Source organism: Chanos chanos, chromosome 3 (genome assembly GCF_902362185.1).
Source record: "Chanos chanos chromosome 3, fChaCha1.1, whole genome shotgun sequence".
Classification (NCBI taxonomy): Eukaryota; Metazoa; Chordata; class Actinopteri; order Gonorynchiformes; family Chanidae; genus Chanos; species Chanos chanos.
In genome coordinates, this window is record NC_044497.1 from 57036615 (window position 1) to 57062753 (window position 26139).

Below are 26139 nucleotides of genomic sequence, written 5' to 3' on the forward strand. Positions count from 1 at the left end.
AGTCACGATTGTAAAGTCTACAAGCGCACGCACGGTTGTGTAATAATGACACTTTGGTAGGCTGCTCTCCGTATGGCTTTCTGTAACACATATCTGCACCTCGCAGGTGTTTTATGAAACAGGATTTCACAGACAGACATGTCGAGCCAAGGGTCAAACCTGTCCAATAGGAGAACAGTGAAGGAGCATTCCTATTGGACAGTCTTGACTTTCGATTTGAATCATCAACCTAACTGAACTTTCCTGGAAGGGGATGTCACAAAATGTAATAGTCAGTTAGACAGATAACTTGAACGGTGCGTGCAGTCTTGAAAAGACTTGAAAAGTCAAGACCATCCATTTGGGTTGTCCCTCAGATATGCTTCTTTTGGACAGTCTGGAATTTCGATTGAAATAGTCCATTTAACAAAGACATCCTGATTTGTAGGAAACACCTCAGTTTAAAGTCAAATGAGAGTGGATGATTTGAATTGGGTATGTTTGTGTTAAAGAAGCTTGGTGATTTGAGTGGTCAGGGACAGAGCGAAGCATCACTGGCTGAATTCCTTTCACATTCTGCTCATGCTGTGTTGACCACTGGATTACCAATAGACTAGTCACTGGATTACCAACAGACTAGCCACTGGATTACCAATAGACTAGCCACTGGATTACCAATAGACTAGTCACTGGATTACCAACAGACTAGCCACTGGATTACCAATAGACTAGCCACTGGATTACCAATAGACTAGCCACTGGATTACCAATAGACTAGTCACTGGATTACCAACAGACTAGCCACTGGATTACCAATAGACTAGCCACTGGATTACCAACAGACTAACCACTGGATTACCAATAGACTAACCACTGGATTACCAATAGACTAGCCACTGGGAGAGGTGGAGTTTCCCACTGTCACACAGCTGTCACTCCTCCTACACATCACTCAGTGTTTGACAGAACATCAGAAAAGACAAATCAGTCGGCACAAGAGAGGAGGATAAACTTCAGCTCTGGACTTCAACACATCATAACACATTCTGATAAACAACATCTCATAACACAATCTGATAAACAACACATCATAACACATTCTGATAAACAACATCTCATAACACAATCTGATAAACAACATCTCATAACACATTCTGATAAACAACATCTCATAACACAATCTGATAAACAACATCTCATAACACAATCTGATAAACAACACATCATAACACAATCTGATAAACAACACATCATAACACAATCTGATAAACAACATCTCATAACACAATCTGATAAACAACATCTCATAACACATTCTGATAAACAACATCTTATAACACAATCTGATAAACAACATCTCATAACACAATCTGATAAACAACATCTCATAACACAATCTGATAAACAACATCTCATAACACAATCTGATAAACAACACATCATAACACAATCTGATAAACAACATCTCATAACACAATCTGATAAACAACATTTCAACTATTTTTTTTGTCTTTGTTTGAAAAGGTTGATAAATGGACGGGTTAAAAGTCATCTGATAGACAGATGCTGTGCTTTCGTTGTACAAAACCAAACAAAATAAACTTTGAGGTGTTTGGTATATAGTTTAGAGGCATGAGTATCTGTTTTTTCATGTAGCCACACCATCCCCTCCTAAATTTATACATTTCAGAGTTCTCCCTCCACAAAGTCTATTGAATGGAATATGACTGGTCATAGTGGAACACTGACGGTATGTGTGTCTGTGTCCACCTGACCGATATGTCAGGTTATGACAGTGAGGGTTAGTGGAGCCCGGGCAGGCACCAGTCATCAGGCTTGTATGTAATTGTATCTCTGGTGGGAGGTGTGCAGCACTTGACTTGTGGGTCATGACCTGGGCTTCAGTCTGTTCATAAACACGAGCTTATTCTTTGACACAACACGTGGTTGAACTTTAATTTCCTCTCCTGGTCTGGATCTCACCAGTCTACACTGGAACGGAAAACACCTCCTCTTTCCAGGGAACCAACCCTTAATGCTTCTGTGATTCTGTGTTCTTCCTGTTGCTATGGGAATGTTGGAGAGTTTACTGATATAACTTAATACAAAATAAAAGATAACACTTTCCACCACATATTACATATCACCCAGCTCTTGGCAGTCTCAGACATTTCCCCGTAAAAAGTTTTATGCCCGACTCAGCCGTGTATGTACCAGCACATATAGGAAAAGACTGTTTGAAGAGAAAACATCTAATTAAAAGAGACACAGTTTCAGATAGTTGTACACTAATCCTCAGACAAACAAGGCGACACACTCCAGTCTGGTTTGAACTGGTTAGGATCAACAGACACTGTTTATGAGGTTCCTGATGAGGGAGACGCCTTACTCAGCCTCCTGGGCCCTTATCTTCACTTAACAAGCAGCTACTGCTGGCTGCCTGTTAACTGACCTAAAACACACGCATGTGACCTTTACAAGACTTTCACTGTGATGCTGTCTTCTATTACAAATCCATGAAACTAAACTATGGTGTGCAACACTGAAGAAAACTCAGTACACACACGCACGCATGCATACACACACACACACACACATGCACCACATTTTTAATGTTTTTTGAGTTTCTTTAGTTTCATTCTCTAGAATATTTACAACCACTGAGGTAAGGTTTATTTTTATGATCACCTAATGTTCTGGTTGTGATGTCACCGCCTGCTGGATTGGCCAAAGAGCGTAAGAATACTCACCAAAAGTCACCCATCTACTCTCTGGAACGTCATATATTTTTAACACCACTCAATGATTCAGTGATTTTATTTTTAATTTACACCTGATGCCCACAGCTACTTCAACACGTCCCAAACTACAGACAGCGTTTTCTCTCAGGAGAGCTGGACGATGAAAAGGTCTTACTCAAATGAAGGAGGTGGACTTTTCATTTACAGCCCCTCTGAAGTCTTAACACATAAAAACTACAATAATCCCCCCATGGAGGATTCTTTTGACATATTATTTTACTGCTAGATTCACAGTTTTATTCATATTGGAATAGACATATCTAATCTAATCTAAATCTAATATTTTGCGGTGCTGTAGAAACCGCCGGTGGCAAAATGTCTCTAAGCACTTAGTGGTATATGCAAGAGTTGTTTGGTGTGAGATTGCATAGAACCACACATGAATGCGGTCTTTAAAAACAGGTCAAAAAGAGAGCTCTCAACAAAATATGAATTTTTTGAGAAAATCTTTATTTCAACATGTCATTTCATCTTTTGTTTATCGTGTACTCAACGACTTTAAAAATCATTATAAACATTGAACGTCGACATATCCCCGTTCTTCTTTGGCATTTGAACAAAATTCTATATTTGCAGGGGGGGAACAAGTGTAGGGTGTAAGCACCCGAACTGCAAGGGAACATCAAAACTCCTCGTCCGACACACTCCTGATATGTCTCTGAAATTCTACGTAGTTCCACCACGTAGTGCAAACATCTTGGTTACTCCGACGCGTAAGAACAGTTTACTTGGCTTGGAACTGGAACCGCCACCGATCGGAACTCAAAAAAGCAGTTCTCACCGGCGAACAGGAGTTGAAGCCGTCTGACATATTTCCCCAGGCTACCACTGGGATTCGTGGAGTAGAAATCAGCGAAACTTCAGCGACTGTCTCGACAGACCCGTGATCAGAAAAAACTTGTCTTTCTTTTGCTGCTGAAGCGCCATTAAGGCTTTCGACATTTCTTCGGGGTCCTGATACAGTGACACTATACTCATCGCTCTCTCCACGGCTTTCATGTCTCCTGCCTTCTCAAACAGTCTGATGAGAACATCCTTGTTTACGTTCTCGAAAATGTTCGCGGAGGCATTCTTGCGATGGGCTGTGTTAAATTTTGTCCCGTATGAAGGACTGACGCATCTAGAGGCTGAGGATGAGTCGGTCGACATTGTCGTTTCAGCAGCTGTCGTGCAGAGATGTCTCACTGAAACGTTTAGCTGTGTCTGTGTCGTTAGGGCAGGTGGTGGGTTTATATGATGCTGTCCGCAACACGGTGTAATCCCTGTATAAATGACATCATGCAGGTCAGTGCAGTAGTACTCACTGAGACCGCCCTATTCTGGGGAACGCTGACACCCAGGGGAATCCGTTAGTGACGCAATTACGCATGTGGCTGCCCAAAGTCAAGACGGGAAGACGGAGCTTTTTTTTTTTTTTTAATTTTTTTTATTTATCTGAGACAATAATATTTTAATAAACAATAATCGACTGCACGTGGTAACTCTAAAAGCTCTTGCTATTTCCATGTGGAAGCATCCTGTCGTATACTAGCCTCATGCTCTAACGCGAAATGAAAAGTGACAGAGTTCAAGGCAAGTAAACAGACTTCATACACACGCCATTGTGTGTTATTCCACTGTTCAGTGCCCCTTAGGTTCAAACAGTTAGCGCTACCAGTCATGTGTAAGCTATGCACTATAATCAAGGCTATTAGCTCACTGGATTCAATCGATTTTTTGTTTGTTTGTTTGTTTGTTTTTTGCTTAGTAAGAAATGTAGTTCAGTTTAGACCCTACACATGCTGTTATCATCAATGATTAAATTACCAATAATAAAAAAACAGTTCACAGACAAACAAACAAAAATGATATCTCTTTAATGAATACCTTAGGTCAGACCTGGTCAAATTTTACAAAACAACATTTAATGTATTTTGCCGCCTGTCCCGTTGCTTTCACTTCTTACTGTCATTCCTCAGTTTTATAAAATGATCTCATTTCACGGTGTGTCTTATATAAGTTTAAAATGCCTGTCTCATATGATACAGGTTTCCCTGACGAGCATCTCGTCATTGCAGGGTTTTTTTTTTTTTTTTCAGTAACAAGGAAAGGCACAAGGAGACAACATTTATGTTTAGAAAAGATGATTTCATCTGTCCGCTGGTATTTTAAAGTTTCATCTCAACAAGGAAGGCTAAACTTGATGTGCATTGTTGTGTACCTCAAACTAACCTGAACTGTTTTGAAAATTTAAAATAGCGTTTAATTTTTCATCATGTAAGTTTCTTCTTTGGGTCATAACGTAAATGTTTTATAGAACTGATTTGAATCGAAAAGAGTTTACAGTTAAAAGATCCTCATCTTCTTGGATTATGAATTGTGTAATTGTCTCGGGGAGCCAATTTCTTACTCCTCTCAGTACGTTATAGAGTTTCATTTTTCTTCATTCATTAGTCAGGTTTTCTGAATCGAATCACAGACACCAGTTCTTTTACTGTTAGTCTCCACTGCCTGCCCTCTCATGCACCTTCCCCAGAGTTACACCCATGCAACATGTAGTTCCTCTTAAAAGGAACAGCACACCATTCAGTATACGACAGAACCCTGATTCCCAGTCAACACAGTCAGTGTCCAGTCAACGCAGTCAGTTCCCAGTCAACGCAGTCAGTTTCCAGTCAACACAGTCAGTTTCCTGTTGATGCGGTCAGTTTCCAGTCCACACAGTGTAGAAGTGGAGAGAAGATGTTGAGGAAAAGCGACTGTTTTTTTGGAGGGCCAGTAAACACTAAGCCACTCAGAGAGATCACCCTCATCCAGTGAGTCAGAGGATTATGACAGACGCATTCTCATTCCGTGTGACAGTGGCCCCATCCAAAAGCGAAAGAGTCGTCACTGAATGGTTTGCTTGAGCATGAAACTGACATAAACCATATAGCATCCTGTGTGTGTTTCAGTCACCATGTCTCAACGCAATCGTCTGCTTCCGGGGGGTTCCCAGGCAACAGCGGTGAAACCGTGTTTTCCACCATATGAAGGCCTTTCTGATGGAAGAGTGGTGTTTTCTGGCGATGTAAGATTAGCACCTGTCCATTGTGTTTGTAGTTCTCCCGAGAGATCAGACGCTGAAATCCTCAGATGAGATGGGCAGCACCAGCCTTTCATCTTTAAAAAGTCTCTCTCATCTGCCTTTTACCGCAAATATCTGTTAGAAATTTATGCTTATTAAGTTTGCAAATCTCTGCTCTCAAATGCAATTACAGTTTTTTACAATTGCTTACACACTAAAATTAAAAATAACACACAGTTAGTGAAACCTGACACTCCAAGAGGAAAACCTCAGCCCAGATCTGCACGACTATAAGCACATTCTCAGCCTCACGCTTTTTACAAAACACCAAACACACTACTCTGCATTAGACACAGAAATCCAACATGATGACACTTCTTTACTATTTCAAGGCGCTGCCTTTCAAACTTTCGAACCAATTGATCAAACACGGCCGTCAGACGTACAGACTCTTAGGTGTTTAACTGTAAACTCACCAGTCAGATGTAAGCACTGTAAAAAAGACAACAGGTGAGTTTACCTGCCCTCAACTAAAATGGAGGGCAACGTTACTGTGAGAGGAAGAGGAAGAAGAGTGAGGATGAGAGGGGTGAGGAGAGGAAGAGGAGGAGGTAGAGTGAGGATGAGAGGGGTGAGGAGAGGAAGAGGAAGAGGAAGAGTGAGGATGAGAGGGGTGAGGAGAGGAAGAGGAAGAGGGAGAGTGAGAATGAGAGGGGTGAGGAGAGGAAGAGGAAGAGGGAGAATGAGGATGAGAGGGGTGAGGAGAGGAAGAGGGAGAGGTAGAGTGAGGATGAGAGGGGTGAGGAGAGGAAGAGGGAGAGTGAGAGGGGTGAGGAGAGGAAGAGGGAGAGTGAGAGTGAGAATGAGAGGGGTGAGGAGAGGAAGAGGAGGAGGTAGAGTGAGGATGAGAGGGGTGAGGAGAGGAAGAGGGAGAGGTAGAGTGAGGATGAGAGGGGTGAGGAGAGGAAGAGGAAGAGGGAGAATGAGGATGAGAGGGGTGAGGAGAGGAAGAGGGAGAGTGAGAATGAGGATGAGAGGGGTGAGGAGAGGAAGAGGAGCAGGTAGAGTGAGGATGAAAGGGGTGAGGAGAGGAAGAGGAGGAGGTAGAGTGAGGATGAGAGGGGTGAGGAGAGGAAGAGGAGGAGGTAGAATGAGGATGAGAGGGGTGAGGAGAGGAAGAGGAAGAGGAAGAGGGAGAGTGAGAATGAGAGGGGTGAGGAGAGGAAGAGGAGGAGGTAGAATGAGGATGAGAGGGGTGAGGAGAGGAAGAGGGAGAATGAGGATGAGAGGGGTGAGGAGAGGAAGAGGAAGAGGGAGAATGAGGATGAGAGGGGTGAGGAGAGGAAGAGGAGGAGGTAGAGGTAGAGGTAGACCTGGAGGAGGACATGGACAAAGAGGACGAGGACTAAATGTATCAGATGAGATTCGAACAACATTGGTTGACCATGTTGTAAACCATGGGTTGCCATTGAGAGAGGTGAGAGAGGACACAGCCTGTGATGTGGATGAAGTGCTATGGCCAGATCCAGCTTGGTGAAGAGATGATGCTTAGGGTTTTTTCTTTTTCAATTCATGCTTCCTTTTTTGTCTCCACAAGAGTTTTTGCTGTACTTATGGTATTTACTATATTCTGTTCAGAACTGTTCTGTTCTGATTTTCAGTGCAAAATGCAACCTTTGGAAATGCATGGATGTATTGACTGATTTTCAGTGTGGAGAGAAATAAATATTTTCATCAGTGTGCAGTACTGGTCTTGTGTGTTGTGTTAGGTCAATATATTCATGTACTTTACTCTAACAATATCTCTGAAAAAATCAAACCAAGAATATATCATTAGAAATGTTAGAAGTGTTAAAAGTGTTTTGGATTGAGCACAGCAGTGTGTCACTGGTTCAAACTGAGTCAGATCCTATGAACCATGTGAGTGCCATACGGTGACAAAATTGGGTATTTATGAATCACTGTATAGTTTTGAATGAAGTGCTTCATTTTGAAAAAGATCTGAGGTGTTCTACTATTTGTGTGTGTGGTTGTGTGAACTGTGTGTAGTGTTTTGACAGAATGTTTTTAAACTGTGAAAAGCTGTAAAAGCTCTTCATGATTAATTCAGCCTCCTGAATGTTATCTTTGCCTCGCCCACACTTTAGTTTGAAGAGAGATATAAACATTGGCATGCTCAAAAAAATACCCATCACACAGAGGCCACGTGAGTAAACAATAATAAACTATTTAAATGATATAAATATTAAATGAAAAGTTCATTTTATAACATTTTACGTGATCTATGTGAGGGACTGAATGACATCAGTGTGCAAATTTTTGTGTGTGTGTGTGTGCGCGCGTGTGTGCATATGTTTGTGTGTGTGTGTGCACGTGCTCACACACATGCCTGTATGTGTGTGTGCATGTTTGTGTGTGTGTGTGTGTGTGTGTGTGTGTATGTGTGCGTGTGTGTGTATGTGTGCGTGTGTGCATGTGTGTGTGTGTGTGGGTGTAGGGTGAAGGTTTTGCGTCTGTAAAGTGCAGAGTTTAGAGGATACGTTTCAGCGAATTCGATCAGGAAGGAGCAGAACAAATTTCTCTCTTGTTGTCATTAAGGTAGGTGACCTGTGCACCGCACTCTGGGCACTGGACAGTATTCATGTCAGTTCATTGACATCAGTCGTCGCCAAAAAATTATTTATCATCATGGCAACAAGACTTCACACACAGAGTCTCAGGTTGTGCATAACTGGACAAACAGCTTTTGTTTCAATGAAAAAACAAAAACACAGAATAAAGAGTGGACATGATACGATGATGTCTCATCGTGTGACAAGGAAGTGATATCATAGACCTAACAGCACTAACAGTAAACTGGAACAAAGTCCTTCCTCTCTGTTGGTGCTGGGCATCTTGTTTTTAGTTTCTTTTTTCACTTTTACTATCAGGTTGAGTCAGTCCAAATGGATCCTCAGATCATTGCATTACTGAGGGTGATAAAACTCCCCAGGCTGCGCCCAGGGCCCTGGGTGTCTGCAGTGGGAAAAGACACTACAGTGTTAAGACTTGTGAAGAGGACCACTGCATGTCTTCCACCAAGAGCCTCTTCAAAATCACCGTCTGTTCACCACCGAACCTCTTCAATATCACCATCTGTTCACCACAGAACCTCTTCAAAATCACCGTCTGTTCACCACCGAACCTCTTCAAAATCACCAAGTCTATTCACCACCGAACCTCTTCAAAATCACCAAGTCTGTTCACCACCGAACCTCTTCAATATCACCGTCTGTTCACCACAGAACCTCTTCAAAATCACCGTCTGTTCACCACAGAGCCTCTTCAAAATCACCATCTGTTCACCACAGAGTCTCTTCAATATCACCATCTGTTCACCACAGAACCTCTTCAAAATCACCGTCTGTTCACCACAGAGCCTCTTCAATATCACCAAGTCTATTCACCACCGAACCTCTTCAAAATCACCGCCTGTTCACCACAGAGCCTCTTCAATATCACCATCTGTTCACCACAGAACCTCTTCAAAATCACCAAGTCTGTTCACCACCGAACCTCTTCAAAATCACCGCCTGTTCACCACAGAGCCTCTTCAATATCACCATCTGTTCACCACCGAACCCCTTCAAAAACACCATCTGTTCACCACAGAACCTCTTCAATATCACCATCTGTTCACCACCGAACCCCTTCAAAAACACCATCTGTTCACCACAGAACCTCTTCAAAAACACCGTTTGTTCACCACCAAGCCTCCTCAAAATCACTGTCTGTTCACCACTGAACCGCTTCAATATCACCGTCTGTTCACCACTGAACCTCTTCAAAATCACCATCTATTCACCACAAGGAAGGTGCTGATGCTGAAAATGCACAAAATTTCCACAACAATTTAATTAACCGTTCTGGCTTGCGATACCAGGGGAATATATCTGATACAACACCTTCACAGAAAAAAGCTTCAGGTATAATGTATTCTCCAGTTAAACTGACTGCTTAGTTTAGAGTTGCTTATCAATTTTCGGGATGAAAAGACTTCTTGATCCTGATTCTTCCTGATCCTGTGTTTTTCTCAATTTAAGCAAGTCACTGGCTGATCACTCACTGATCTCTAGCAGTGTCTAACAGAATAAAGGCGCCCTCTAGTGGTGGTCCACACAAGAAGCAAAACGAAGCCGGGATGGTTGGGTGATTTAGCCAGAGGCAAAATTCAAATGAGGGACTGCACCTCATTTTCAATGAATGTTCCTGTTGGACAAACAATACCTTCAACAATACCCTCTCTTCACGTTTCCCACGAATCACTCATCTAATGCTGACCTCATTTTTTAGTCAGAGAACGCTGTTCTAAAACCTACCGCTTCCACTGAAGTGGTCAGTGGTGTTTGACTTTGTATCTGTGACCAACCACTGTTAAAACACCCTGATATGGAGTCAGACACACAGAGATTAGACAATGACATATCTGTTATGATGTGAAAGAGAGGAGAGATAGAACATGGCACATATTAAAAAAACTGCACAGAAAACTATGCCTGAGTGAGAAATATAAACAATTTCTTTTCTTTGTAGCTGTACCAGTAAGAGTTCAAGTGTCTATTATCGTTCCCTGTGTTTGTTTACCTGGTCTGAGGCAATACAGGAATTTTTCAGGCAATGTACACAAACCAGCCACTTATCGGTAATTAGTCCGATGAGTCAGTCCCCTTGAGAAAAGAGTGTGAGAGAATGAATGACTGATTAATCCAGGTCAGGATTGCACCAGACCAAAGAGCAAAAACACCAGTTCACGAGGCCGCGCTGCTCAGGTCGCGTGAGTCTAGAGGTGAGGTCACAGCTAAAGGAAAAGCTTGTTTGTCTACGGACGACTTATCAGATCCAGTTTTCATACCACAATAAGAAAACTGACACGTGTTAACTTCTCAGTGCTTCATATCCAGATCTCTCAGTAAAAAGAATTTGAAAGAGCAGTTGTTATTTCAGTGAGGTAATAGGGTGTTAGAGAGTGAGTGAGCTGCAGTCCAGAGAAACAGACAAACCTTGACCCTTTTCCTACTGCTGCTTTTCCCGTAACACCATCATGCTTTAACGGTCTCTTGTTCTGTTTGTTTTCGAAGTCGCTTGTGAACACTCTCGCAACCTTTTGAGGTTTGACAGTTGCTACGTCCCAAAAGAATACTTTACCACATGAGACACAATGCTATGTCCTGACCGAGGCAATACATCAGTGCTCGGCTTCCAGTGTATTCAACGCAGGATTATCTGTAAAAATGTAGACGTGCAGGCAATGTGGCAACACTGGCAGCATTCTACTGAATCAGTTCAAACGGTCACAAGAATTATTGGTCACTCAATAGACAACAAGTGGATGAGTGTGACTGTGGATGAGTGTCCTCCTGCACTGCCACAGCTGTGCCGTCCACCCCAACTGAGCCCCATGCTGTCTTGTCATTCCTCATACTACCTACTAGTTGTGTTCTCATTTATTATCACTCTGTTGTTTTGTAAATTGCCCTCTGGGCTGGCACCTACTGCACGCCTGGCTGGCCTAGAAGGGGTCTCCTCTCTTTGTGGTCCTTCTCAAGATTTCTCCTATTTTTCCCTAACGTCTGGGTTTTTTGAGGAGTTTTTTCTTGCCCGCTATGAGGATCAAGTCAGGGGGTGCCACCCTGCTCTGTTTTGTTGTAATCCTGTGGGCATGTAAAGCCCTTTGAGACTGTAAACAGTGATATTGGGCTCTAAATAAACTTAAACTTGAACTTGAAACTTGTGTGTGTGTGTGTGTGTGTGTGTGGTGTGAGAGTCTCAGTAAATTAAATGGCCTCTTCTTGGCTTCTGAAAAAAACGTGACCATCTGTTTTCCTCTTCTCATTTCCTTCACATCATATGTCAGAGAAAACCGACAGCACAACCTCTCTCTTTCACACGTCATTAATCACAAAGTGAGACAGAGGTCTGCGCTGGGTCTGTAAACACATCCAGACAGGATCATCTCAGGCCTCTACAGTCCTCTGACGGCTCCAAGACCTGTCAGATAATCAAGACTCATTCAGAAATAATGCAAAACAATCACCGTAAAGAAGAGGACAATCTCCTCTGTGACCACATTTTTCTCAAATATGGATGAGTATGAGATGAAAAGAAAGCCCCTGAGGGACTTCTGTGTTTGGGAACTCCAAAGCCTTGTGACGAAATATTGTTCTACAGAGGTTCTGTGTTCTGTCAGACATTCAACCGCCCGCTGAGAACATGGTGTGACTACACGTCCACCCACAGTTCTCTTCTCTCCTGTTCGCATATCACTCTCTTAACAGATCCACACCTATGTGACCTCTCAGACAGGTCACCGTGTTAAAGAGCTCTGACAGAACCCACAAAGCAGGTGACCTGGTGACCCCTGTGCCAGATACACCTGAATCTGCAAGTCCCTGTGGCAGCGACACATGCGCTCTACGCACCTGTACCAGAGCTGGCGCACAGAACCGTGATGATGCGGTCGTTGTGGGTCGCTCAGCGCTCGCCGACGCAGAAAACAAACACGGCCTGATCGCACAAACTTGTTTTTCTAATATGTAATACTCATTACTTCATCACTTAATTAAACCACGTTAAACATATTAAACAGCAGCAGAGATGGAGTTTGTCCCTGTTGTCTGCATTAACATGAGTAAAGTTTACATCAGATTGAGCGAGGAAGGTAAGGGCACTCCTGTGGACCAGTGGAAGGGACACTGGCCATCTGTGCCCACCCTGGCGTGCGTGGGGGTGAGTGTGCGTCACGTTTTGGGCCAGGTGTGAACATGACTTACAGAACTGGGTCGCGATTAATAATACTCAGCATGGAGCTCGGCCCGTTCTGGCCTGGGCTTCCACCAGACACTCATAAATCAGAGCAGAACCGGTACCGGCCAGCTGTGCAGAAAAGGTCCTGGGCCAGGTTCGATTCGCGTACTGGCCTGGACCTGATGCTGTGATGGATTCGGCACAGATCTGGTGCTGGCACAACCCAGTGACAACACTGTAGCACTGGCAGACATCCTTCCCTCTGGGAGCAGGTGTCCTCGAGGGTGTCAGCCTGGCTTGAATACTATACACTACAAGTCTGCATAACTCCACAGGCATCTCCTCCAGTCCCGCAGCCTGTATAAAAACACACAACACTGACAGCCTTAAATAAACAGACAAAACTCAGCTATTTCAAAATCAGCCCTTCCCCATGTCACGTGTTCAACTGTAGTTTATTTTACTCATTATTAACCAATCAAACAACATGATCAACCCACAGCATTCTAAAATTAAACATCAACCCACAGCATTCTAACATTAAACATCAATCTGCAACATTCTAACATTACAGATCAACCTGCAACATTCTAACATTAAACATCAACCTGCAACATTCTAACATTAAACATCAACCTGCAACATTCTAACATTAAACATCAACCTGCAACATTCTAACATTAAACATCAACCTGCAACATTCTAACATTAAATATCAACTTGCAACATTCTAACATTAAACATCAACCTACAACATTCTAACATTACAGATCAACCTGCAACATTCTAACATTAAACATCAACCTACAACATTCTAACATTAAACATCAACCTGCAACATTCTAACATTACAGATCAACCTGCAACATTCTAACATTACAGATCAACCTGCAACATTCTAACATTACAGATCAACCTGCAACATTCTAACATTAAACATCAACCTGCAACATTCTAACATTAAACATCAACCTGCAACATTCTAACATTAAACATCAACCTGCAACATTCTAACATTAAACATCAACCTGCAACATTCTAACATTAAACATCAACCTGCAACATTCTAACATTACAGATCAACCTGCAACATTCTAACATTAAACATCAACCTGCAACATTCTAACATTACAGATCAACCTGCAACATTCTAACATTAAACATCAACCTGCAACATTCTAACATTAAACATCAACCTGCAACATTCTAACATTACAGATCAACCTGCAACATTCTACCATTAAACATCAACCTGCAACATTCTAACATTACAGATCAACCTGCAACATTCTAACATTAAACATCAACCTGCAACATTCTAACATTACAGATCAACCTGCAACATTCTAACATTAAACATCAACCTGCAACATTCTAACATTACTCATCAACCTGCAACATTCTAACATTAAACATCAGCCTGCAACATTCTACCATTAAAGATCAATCCTCAGCATTTCACAGAGGGCAAAAATCGCCCCAGTTCTACTTCAACGCTTCCTTATGGCCTCTCAGAGTGTGTGTAGATTTACTGGCCCTAAGATGCACATATGCACTGTGCATATTAAGACAAACGGGAGAACTTTCAAATGCTGGACTTTTTTCTGTTGGACTCTCAGACAGCAGCATTGTTCTGACAAGTATGAGTCACATAAACTATGGCTCTAGTCTCCACTTGACACGACCAAAGGTTTTCTGTCCATGGAGATGATTAATGACACAAATGTTTCATTTAACACTGTTGTAAACTGTGTGTGTGTGTGTGTGTATTTCTGTATCAGATTTGTAGAATTGTTTGATTTCCTGTTTTGGAGAGGGCCATGTGTCTAAAAAAAGAAGGTGTTGAATTAGAGGGTGTATAGGAGAGTGAAACGTAAACACTGATAGACAGCGCAGGAAAAACCAACTGCACAAGTGAATATGGTGAGGAGGAAGTACAGCTGGAGCTTTAGGCTGATCCACCTGTGGGCAGGAGCAGAGGGTGGAGACCATGCAGCCAGAGTCTGATAAAAAGGCAGAGAGGGGTGAACATGGGCAGACAACGTCCGGGATCCGACAGTTTCACGATGCACAGACTCCTGCTCTCAGCAGGGCTTCTCCTGGCCTCTCTTGGCCACGCAGGTAAGAGAAAGAATTTGACTCTTTGACTCTGAAATTCGTAGAGATTCTTTGTCATTGATTTGATTCCAAACCTATTCCAGAACTGCTTCTTTCAAAAACACGATATCAAATACTAACATTACAGATCAGAAAATCCATTGAGTTTTCATCCATATAAAACTGGGAGAAAAAGAGAGATAGTCATTTCCTTTACTGTCATTGGCTGCGTTTCCTGTGTCTGAGTTATGGAGTGTACACCTGTCATGCTGCACTGTGCCTGACTGATAAACAATACCAGTGTGTCTCGTCAAACTGTTGAAATAACAGTTTAGACACTGAAAATCTAAACGTAGGGTGTTTGACAACGCATATTTTTTGAGTAAAATAAAATGCACTCCAGTATCGTGTCTATCTTGATCGATTAAAAAATACATATTTTTTTTTTTGTCTGTTGTCACTCCACTGCAGGTGAGTATTTTTGTCAGATTTTAGACCTGGATTAAAAAGCAGGATAAAAACGTATTACAGTCACTGACTGGCTGTGAATCAGTGGGATGATACAGAAGGTTTTGATATCACTGGCACAACCTGTTTGAAAAACCACGCAACCATTTTGAAAGCTTTTTTTTAAGATGGCACCACAGCACTGGGTTTGACTTTACAGTGGCTGACTGGCTGTGACCTGTGTTCTGGGAACACTGGGTCAGAGATGTAAAGCAAATCCACTCGTGTTTTCGTCGGTGACGGGCTGAAGCCGCCGCCGGCTGAAGCCGCAGGGTCAAATCATGATCTGACTTTCTGAGACTAAGGCGAAACCGATGGTGTCCAACTCTGAGACAGGGAGCGCCTCTTTTCCTCTGACCCACTAACACACATCGGGTCACCCGTGAGTGGAGGGGAGAGCCTTGTGTTGTGAGTGAGCTGTAATCAGGCCTGTGAGTGCTACGTGTGGGCGTCTGAGATATGCGAGAGGTGGGGGGTGTGCCTCAGAGCGAACGCTTAAACACTCACGGTCCCCCACACTCTGAGACACCACACATATACAGCTCACACACTGTACTCGTCCAGTAAACAGAGAAAATATAAATGAAGTGAACGTCTAGTTTAACAGAAACACGTAGTTTAACAGAAAACATGTAGTTTAACAGAAACATGCAGTTTAACAGAAGCATGTAGTTTAACAGAAAACATGTAGTTTAACAGAAACATGCAGTTTAACAGAAACATGTAGTTTAACAGAAACATGCAGTTTAACAGAAGCATGTAGTTTAACAGAAAACATGTAGTTTAACAGAAACACGTAGTTTAACAGAAAACATGTAGTTTAACAGAAACATGCAGTTTAACAGAAGCATGTAGTTTAACAGAAAACATGTAGTTTAACAGAAACACGTAGTTTAACAAAACATGTAGTTTAACAGAAACATGCAGTTTAACAGAAACAAGTAGTTTAATAGAAACAAGTAGTTTAATAGAAACATGCAGTTTAACTGAAACAAGTAGTTTAACAGAAAACAAATGGCCTGAAAGACCTCCCATGAAAAAGCTGTGTCTGGTTCCATCAGCGGGAGTGTGTGTTTCCCTCACGGTGACCGACATCAGCGGGAGTGTGTGTCTTGCTCACGGTGACATGGTTACGCTACAAAGAGGAAAGCTGCTAGATGAACACACACACACACACACACACACACACACACACATGCATGTACACACACACGCACATATTTTACATACTATAAAGATGCTTGTGAGAGTGACAGACATCTTTCTGTTCTCCAGTTGCACTAGCAGTTGACCTAAAAAACGTTGACACGTACGAGGTGGTCCGACCTGTCCGGCTACACACACAGCACAGGGCACGCAGACAGGTACTTTTTCATTAAATCTGTTAGACTGATATTCTAAACATCACCAACCCTACGACGGTACCCAGATGACATTTATCCGTGTTTCTTTTTTCCTCCAGGTGCCAGAGCCGGAGAGACTGTCGTACGCTTTCAGACTGGAGGGGAATGACATTGAGATTCATTTGGAAAAGAACAAGTGAGTGACAGTTTTGTCTTCTTCTCAGGGAAAAGAAAACCGTGTCAAGGACAAAAGGGCGATCAGGAGGAGAGCTGAGTTAGTTTCCACATTACTGTAGAGCTTTGACTGGTCTGTGGATAACGATTGGCTGCTGAGCCGTTTCGTCCTGAGCTCCTCCGTGGCTCTCCCTCACCTGGCCTCCGGGCTGACTCACCTGTGTGTGTGTGTGTGTGTGTTTTCCCTTCTGACAGAGGACTGATAAGCCCAGACTTCAGTCTGATCCACTACACCAGCAATGGCACAAAAGTGACCTCCTCTCCTCGGGATGTGGTGAGGCCTAATTCTGTCCCATCTCTCTTTGGATGCACATAAATATACTGAGAAACATTTCAACATTTGAGCCCTAGTTGGATGAGAGCGGTTTTAGAGGTAACTATGACCTGACTATCGCCGTGATTATACAGAGGGCGATGGGTCTTGTAAGACCGAGAGATATTTGCCTTAAACTTCTGCAAATGTGGCACCCCAAACCGAACAGCTGTGAACCATCCCCCTCAAACTTGGTTCTGAAAACAGTGTTCACCTCAGATGAAATAAGACACAATGGCTCATCCCCGGTCCAGTCGCGGCCCGTCGTCCATCTGGGCGGTACCAGACATTTTTGTTTTGAGTACCGGAGGCAATGTACGATGTATGAGAGCTTTTTGGTGTGACGACAGCGCATGAACAGACGGGACACTCCTGTCTCTTATCCAGTACAAACTGGTCATAAACATGACAGATATCCTGTGATAAGAACTACTTTATCAACATTTGTCATGAAAATCGATCCCGTCTGAACAGGGCTTCACTCTCTCATCTCTTAATTCACCACAGAACCACTGTTACTACCATGGGCAGGTTGGAGAGGACAGTCAGTCTACAGCCAGCATAAATCTCTGTGCTGGATTAAGGTAGAGAGATAACAACAACATCCATTATTGCTGTTAACACTAACTAGCAACAACTACGACAGTTACCAGTACTAATCCTGCCATTACTACCACAACCACTAACACAACTAATAAAACTACTGCTATTGTTACTACTACAACCACCACAACCACATTATCACTACTATCACTGTCTGTCAGAGGAGTCCCTCGTATTTTACACCTGAGACACAGAAACTGCTGGTGTTTATGTTCAGCTGTTAGATTCATTTATTGTGTGTTTGACTCTTTTCTCTAATCATACAATAAGCTATTATCTAACTTTAAACATAAATCCTTCGTGCCCTCGTTCTCGGCAGAGGTTACTTTAGGACAAGAGGCCAAGGTTACGTGATAGAACCGATGGCGGAGAGTGACACGGGAGACCACGTTGTGTATGCGTATGAAACCCTCGCAGCAGAAGACTTAGAGTGCGGAGTCGCTACTGCAGGGGAGCATGCACTACCTCCCTTCATCGGCAGGGGGCCCTCTCAAGCCATGGTGAGAAACCCATTCCACCCACACTGTGGCACCTCTACAGATCTACACATCACAAGTTCTCTTCGCACTTTTCTCTACACGTCTCTGTGGTCACTGTCCTCTGCACAAGAGTGACAAATACGCTTTACACGATGCATTAGACACAAATGAATTTTTAACTTCTCTCTTTCTCTCTCTCTCTCTCCATGTCTATAGCTTGTTCTGCCTCCACAAAACCAGTCTCTGTGGAATATGCAGAAATACATCGAGCTCTTTCTGGTTGTGGACAAGAGTCTGGTGAGTAAAACTCTGTTTTTTTTGTTGTTTTTTTTATAAGTGATGTGACAACGTGCAGTGGTGTGGTGTGACTGTGTTTGAAGAGTTGATGTTCACAGCACACCCTCATCACACTGTTCATTACTCTGACTCCTCTCCTCTCGTGACTGTGACTCTCATATCTCACATGACTCTTCTCTCTGACTCTCCTCTGTGTCCTCTCAGTTCCTGAGCATGCAGAGCGATCTCAGGGAGGTCACGAAAAGGATATTCGAGATCGTTAACTTTGTGGACATGGTGAGTGAGTTCCCCTCTCTGGGCCAGGCAAACATTTTTTCCCTCATCAACATCAGAGTTCCACACATCCATAAATACTGGAATAGACTCTTTGTGTAAAGTTCCACACATTGTAGGCTGAGTTCCATTTGTGTATGCTGAGTAGAGGCCCAGATAGAAATGCCCAGATTCTCTTAGCTTCAGAGGGTAGATACTGTTGTTTGGGCCACAGGAAAAGCAGGTACTCACTTTCTGTCCACTGGACACCAGAGGGTCCAGTCAGCTTCAGTGTTCAAGTTCAACTTCAACTTTATTGTCATGTGTATACTTGAATTGCTTGTGCTCTCTGCCTTACCATAAAGAGGCTGTACAGTAGGGGACTGAGACAGCAGTCCTGAGGCATTCCTGTCCTAAGGACTAATGTAGATGAGTGTATTTTACCTATTCTCACAGTCTGGGGCCTGCGTATCAGAAAAGCAAATAGCCAATTACAGACAGAGTTGCCCAGACCAGCTTGGATGGTACAACTGTATTAAAAGCAGAACGATAGTGTTGTCAAACGTGTTGGGATATTCCAACGGGCGATCTGCTGTTTCCAAGGGAATGTGCACAATAACTCATACACTAGTCTCATACCGAATCACTGGTCTCAGTAGACGGTGCCGAGGCAGCAGTGCTACGATGTCTTGTTCCCCTATTAAAGATCCTGACTCTGTGCAGGTGTACACACCCCTCCAGACATCTGTGGCTCTGGTCGGCCTGGAGGTGTGGACAGACACTGACAAGATTAACGTTGAGTCCTCCATGGGAACGACTCTTCAAAGGTTCACCCAGTGGAGAAACGAGGTGCTGATGAAAGCCAGGAGTCACGACGTCGCTCACCTCCTCTCGTACGTCTCTCTCACGCACTGGCCACGCCTTCCTCTCCTTCTTTTGGCAAAATACCATGGTGATGTGTCACAACGGCTAAAAAACGCGTCTCTGATTTCTTTTCAGAGCGGTGGATTTCGGGCAGATAGCCGGACTGGCGTACCTGGGGAGACTCTGTACTTCAGAATCCACGGCTGTCGTCCGGGTACTTGCGCATTTCAAAATTAAGCAGATTTCATGCCACAAGCTGTGAACATGTTGTCTGTACAAAAGCTCGTAAGAAGTCCCATGTTCACTCCCTGAAAGACAGAGACACCCTGTCTGGGACACCGGTGCGGGACGACTCATTTATCTCAGCTTCTGACAGAGCTACACTTTTTTTTTGTTGACACACAAGCTTGAGGCTCTAACTCAAGCTTCGTTGGAGCAGTACATTGGCAAGCACAGGGCTCAAAAGGGGGTGAGGTTTAATCTCGTACAATCTCCTGTGTGTTTCAGTATTACAGTCACAGCTCTTTAGCGGTTGGGGCGGTGTTGGCTCACGAGCTGGGACACAACCTGGGCATGAACCACGATGTTCCAGCATCCTGTTCCTGCTCAGAGACGTCCTGCATCATGGCCCCTGTCCTCAGGTACCGACGCACCATCAGCAAAAACACATACAGGGAGCTAACGAAGAGAAACACATACAGGGACACTACTCTAAGAGACAGCTAAAGTAAAGAGACACATACAGACTGACTGCTATTGAGTATCCAAATCATGCTAGCCTACAGTTTAGAGTGAATTAGGCTTGTGCTAAGCTGGGATGTCAAGTTATGTGTTGCATTGTGTAGCGTAGCACTGACTAACAACATAATGTTACGTGACGTGGCGTAACGTGACATAACGTGACATAAGATAGCATCTGAACTCAGGAATGTTTTCCCTGTGCAGCTTCATTCCACCCAGGCACTTCAGTAACTGCAGTAAGGCGAACTATGAGCAGTTCCTGCGGTCCTCCCCTGCTCCGACCTGCCTGCAGAACCAGCCGGCCGCAGGGCTACTGCTGACACCTCCTGTGTGCGGCAACAGTCTCCTAGAGGAGGGGGAGCAGTGCGACTGTGGGTCCGTGGAGGTACGTCTGCAATAACTCATTCATACGACTGCTTCCCGAGAGCACTCCCTTCAGGACAACTACCTGACACGAAAGTGGTTCCTGACACGAAAGTGGTTCCTGACACGAAAGTGGTTCCTGACACAAAAGTGGTTCCTGCATGTAGACAGAGAGAGAGCGTGGGGTAGTGGACAGTCAGTTTCTCTGTCAAACGGTTGAAAGATCTTCACCGGTGCTGGCGAACAGCGTCTGAATAAGAGGAGTAAATGTGGTTGGTATGGGCTACGCCTCGTGGGGTTGACTTTTGGTGCTGTGTTTTCTGTCGGACAGGAGTGCACAGACCCCTGCTGTGATGCCGCCAGCTGTCTGTTCTCGGAGGGAGCTCAGTGTTCTGATGGGGAATGCTGCAAGAAGTGCAAAGTAAGAGGTCAAACAGACACACGAGAGAAAACACAGGTCAAACACACACACGAGAGAAAACACAGGTCAAACACACACACGAGAGAAAACACGGGTCAAACACACACACGAGAGAAAACATGGGTCAAACAGACACACGAGAGAAAACACGGGTCAAACACACACACGAGAGAAAACATGGGTCAGCAACAGGTCCTGTCTTTCTGTGGACATTTGGCTCCTCTGTCATGACAATGCTTATCAGAGGCATATCGTTCTGTGCATGAGGATGAGATGTAAAGTCTCTATGTTTATGTTTATGTATATGAGGTTTATCTGTGAAGTTTCTTTGTTTCTGTGTGTGAGGTTTATCTGTGAAGTTTCGTTGTTTCTGTGTATGAGGTTTATCTGTGAAGTTTCTTTGTATGTGTGTGTGAGTCTCATCTGTGACGTCTCTTTGTTTGTGTTTATTGTTCTAACGTCCAGTTCCTGCCGTTGTGGAGGGAGTGCAGACAGAGTCGCGGGGAGTGCGATCTCCCTGAGTACTGCACAGGGACGTCCGCCCAGTGCCCTGAGGACACATTCGTGCAGGACGGACTCCCGTGCAAAAACCACACGGGCTACTGTTACGCTGGCCAGTGTCCACGCCGGGTGGACCAGTGCGTCTCGCTGTGGGGGAACGGTAAGTAACCAGTACTTACCTATAAATGGTTTTCAAAACTGCCTTTCTCCTTGCTCTGCTGGCACGAATGAAAAGGAATTCATGACACTTGAACTCTTCAAGGACTTGAGGAGGAGACAGAAACAGTTTTTTTTTTTTTTCAAATACTGAGCCTGAGATGAAAAAAGACTTTGTTTTCAAGTTTTTTCTTGGAGGCCATTCACATGCTCTGTAGTGTAACACCACATCGATTATAAAACAGTTGTAGCAACATAAACCCTAACATGTGGCACAAAAGAACAATTCTAAAATACTAGTATTGTGTTATTTTAAAGGAGATCCTCTCCTGGATCTTTGAAAGCAAATCAACATTATTTTCAGTTTTCCCTTTGTGCACTATCCTTGCTTGTTTGTTTGTTTTTTTTGTTTGTTTGTTTGTTTATGGCAGAGTGGTCTGATCACAGTGAAACTGTGTTGAGGTTTTTCTTACTTTTTGCAGACACAGAAGATGCTGCAGATGTCTGTTATGATCTGAATCTTCACGGCACTAATTATTCCTACTGCAAACACCCAACCTCTGAAGACTACGTAGGATGCTCACAAAAGTAGGTTTGAGGTTGAGTCTCTCAGGGAACTGCACGTCCATGCTGGCACTGCTGGGGTCTCTTCTCTGGACACGTCTGGTCCTGAGCTGCTCTGTTCTGTCTCCGTCAGGGACGTGATGTGTGGGAGCCTGTTCTGCTCCGGTGGGAAGGAGGAACCAAACCACGGCATTAAAATGGAAGTCGACAACTGCAAGGCCACGATTTCCACTGACCCCAGATCAGATTATGGTCAAGTCCTCAATGGAACAAAATGCGGAGAAGGCCTGGTAAGATCGAATGAATCACAATTACGGAGTATATTCCGCCAATTAGTCTCTATCCCAGTAACAACCAATAAGTGGTTATTTTGCTATATACATTTTTATTTTCTTCACTGCTCACTATGAAAGAGCCTCTAACCACTGAAACGTCTTTACCTGAACTGAGTTTATAGATTTTGTAGTCATGTAATGATGAATACTAACATGGTCGGTACTGATGAGAATAAAACAAGAACAGCGTGTGATGCCCGTTGCTCCTGTCCAGGTGTGCAATAGTGGAGAGTGTGTGTCCGTGGAGATGGCGTACAGAGCACAGAACTGCTCAGAAAAGTGCCGAGGAAACGCGGTAAGAAAAGCCCTGATTATGAACGTCAGCTGTGGCTTTCAGCAAACTCCATCTTTCTGTCTGTCTTTCTTTCTTTTTCATTTTAACTCTGTTTCAGTTTTGTGACCTTGATGTTGAGGAGAGGGAGAGAAAAAGCCTTAAAACGAGTGAGAGGGATCTCAGGGAACTGCAGCAGAAAAACATGCACCCTCTCACCCCATACTCAACACACACTAACACAATCACCCCATACTCAACACACACTAACACAATCATACCATACTCAGTACACACTAACACAATCATGCCATACTCAACACACACTAACACAATCACCCCATACTCAATACACAATTCCTGTATCTGTCTTAGCCTCAGCCAGTTAGCACTGTTTCCGCCTGTATCTGTCTTAGCCTCAGCCAGTTAGCACTGTTTCCGCCTGTATCTGTCTGGAGTTCACTCTCTTACTTCAGCTTTTCTCACATTTGTATCTGGTCTAATACTGAATTCAGTGGCAGCACTTGCTCCACAGACAGCTCCTTAATGACACCATGTTTGGTTTGTATTCTGCCTGTCTGGGAAATCACTTTGTATAAAAGTGTCTGCTAAACAAATAAATGTAATATACACGTTCTTCTGAGTATTTAATGCAATTTAAAATGTCACCTCCTCTGTGTATAAAAGAGCATTAAAACCAAACAGTACAGGTTGGCACCGAGTGCCAGCCTTGCCAATCTGACGTTAAGGTAACACGGCTGTCCTGTGTCTCAGGTTTGCAATAACAGGGGAGAATGTCAGTGCAGGGAGGGATGGCTTCCCCCTGACTGCACACTGATGGTGAACAGCATCAATTTAAACCAGGGTGAGTAACACAATGCCAGACTGGCTGGACACAGACCATGCCAAGACCCAGACAGTGAAATCTGTGCTTGTTTTGTCAGAGGTGTGGCCCACATTGTTATCAGTATATGAGTAAAGGAAGATAAACTTTGACTGACCCTGAAAGGCAGGGAGAGGCAGTTTATAAAAGAGATGAGGATGAGGATGATGATGATGTCATGTTTGTTTTCTGACAGATATGGATTTGCATTCAGGACCAGATCAAGGTAAAGCCCAATTCACTGTGTCTACACTACTGTCTGTGCGTATGTGTGTACCCGTGCACCCACTGTCTGTGTGCATGTGTGTACCTGTGCACCCACTGTCTGTGTGCATGTGTGTACCTGTGCACCCACTGTCTGTGTGCATGTGTGTACCTGTGCACCCACTGTCTGTGTGCATGTGTGTACCTGTGTACCCACTGTCTGTGTGCATGTGTGTACCCGTGTACCCACTGTCTGTGTGCATGTGTGTACCCGTGTACCCACTGTCTGTGTGCATGTGTGTACCCGTGCACCCACTGTCTGTGTGCATGTGTGTACCCGTGCACCCACTGTCTGTGTGCATGTGTGTACCTGTGCACCCACTGTCTGTGTGCATGTGTGTACCTGTGCACCCACTGTCTGTGTGTATGTGTATATACATTGCCTATGTGTGTACATACAGTGTCTGTATGTGTGATTCTTCGGAGAGAGGACTACATCTCTAAAATCCTCCTCAGCCGTCACATAGACATTCATCCTTGAGCTTTGTTGCCGTGGCACCCACTGCATAGAGAGGAACAGCCTTGGTTCTTTCCAAACAACTGAACAGCACTGAATATTTTCACAAGTGGAAAAGAGAATTATGGGAAATTTTCAGAAGGACTCTTCCAGCAGTGAAAACACAGCTCTGCTTGGTAACAGCTCACATGTACAGCGTGTGTGTGACCATGTTCCCGCTGTGTCCGCAGGTGCGTTCATTACTGTTGGAGTTCTTGTCAGTTTGGCTGTCTGTCTTGTTCTGCTGGCCGCTGCCAAGTCTGTTCATTACTTCAGAAAGACACGCCGCAGGTACCTAACACAACCTCTGTCCAACACACACCCTTAGTCAGTTCATTATCTTAACGCATCCACTTGCTCCAAACACCACGACACTCATAGCACTGAGGAGAAGGTACGGCTGGGATCAACCCAACCAAACACACAGCTTGTTTTTTCTCCAAACTGGCAAAAGAGTCTCCAAACAGAGCTGTACAAAAAAACCCCCTATGTTTCATTACAAAGAATCTTAAATTTGAGTTTTAGATCACTCATTACGTTTTGGTCCAGTTTGAATCATCTGTGCCCAGTTTTCATGACTGTTTTTTTGACGTGCCTTTTTTCTTTTCACTAAGGCATCTGCGACAAGAGCAGAACCCACAAATCTCAACGATCTTCACACAGGAAATCCAGGTAAATCAATGTTGGTTTTCTAAGCGCCATCATCTGATGGCATAACAGGCCTGTGCTGTATTTTACGGAGGTGTTTCATTGTAAAAAGCAGCATCTGTAAAGTTCAGGCAACAGTTGGCCAATGTCTCCAGTTAAGCTCAAATCACTTTCTAAACAAGCATCTCACCCCAAACGTCACTCTATAAAATTGCATTTCATGCCAAACATCACTGTCTAAACTTGTGTCGCATCCCAAACCTCACTCTCTAAACCTGTATTTCACCCCAAATATCACAGCAACAGACATCCTGGGGACTGCAGGTTTGAGTCAGAGGCAGCGCTGATACCATGAGGAAATGTTGCCTGACAGATGGACGGAGGACAACTGTCACTCTGGACCTGATAACTGTCGGGGTCGAGTGCAGACAGGGTGAAAGGCTACGCAGATCCTGATAACTGTCAGGGTCGAGTGCAGACAGGGTGAAAGGCTACGCAGATCCTGATAACTGTCAGGGTCGAGTGCAGACAGGGTGAAAGGCTGCGCAGATCCTGATGACTGGAAACAGAACAGGGCCTGGGTTTGAGAGTCTACTCTGAGTCACACACGTGCGGATCTGAGGCCACGAGGCAGATCCACGGTCTACACTGTCCGTGGACCTCAACTCCCACCTACAAAGTCTTTCACTGCACTCAGTGTAGTATTACAGAAGAACTGAGCTGTCTCACAAAATAAAGACAGACCACCCACGCCGACAAAGATGGTTCGTCCTCCAAACGACCTTCCACGCTGCCTCGTATTCACTCAAAAACCACGTTTGACTTTGGCAGAGAACCAATGCAGTTTTTCAAACAAACTGCACCGTTGTCAATATTTTCAGTTAGCTCGCAGAAATGA

At 43.9% G+C, this 26139-nt stretch overlaps 1 protein-coding gene across 1 annotated transcript; it reads left to right on the forward strand.

The window, feature by feature from the left end:
* The first annotated feature begins 14639 nt into the window (after positions 1-14639).
* On the forward strand, positions 14640-24921 carry LOC115807252 (zinc metalloproteinase-disintegrin-like brevilysin H2a). Its single transcript, XM_030768122.1, has 19 exons — positions 14640-14730; positions 16489-16577; positions 16676-16752; positions 16986-17064; positions 17611-17687; positions 18026-18206; positions 18402-18482; positions 18687-18758; positions 19458-19627; positions 19734-19812; positions 20106-20239; positions 20544-20724; positions 21034-21123; positions 21589-21784; positions 22263-22368; positions 22478-22634; positions 22894-22974; positions 23725-23815; positions 24785-24921. The coding sequence occupies exons 1-19, from the start codon at positions 14640-14642 to the stop codon at positions 24919-24921; spliced, it is 2169 nt and encodes a 722-aa protein (XP_030623982.1).
* The last annotated feature ends 1218 nt before the right edge of the window (positions 24922-26139 follow it).

Excerpts from the sequence above, each read along its gene's own strand:
- LOC115807252 (XM_030768122.1), top strand. The coding sequence starts at position 14,640 with ATGGGCAGACAACGTCCGGGATCCGACAGTTTCACGATGCACAGACTC. Across the intron at positions 14,731-16,488 it reads GGCCTCTCTTGGCCACGCAG|TTGCACTAGCAGTTGACCTA; the intron begins GTAAGAGAAAGA and ends TCTGTTCTCCAG. Across the intron at positions 17,065-17,610 it reads CCTCCTCTCCTCGGGATGTG|AACCACTGTTACTACCATGG; the intron begins GTGAGGCCTAAT and ends AATTCACCACAG.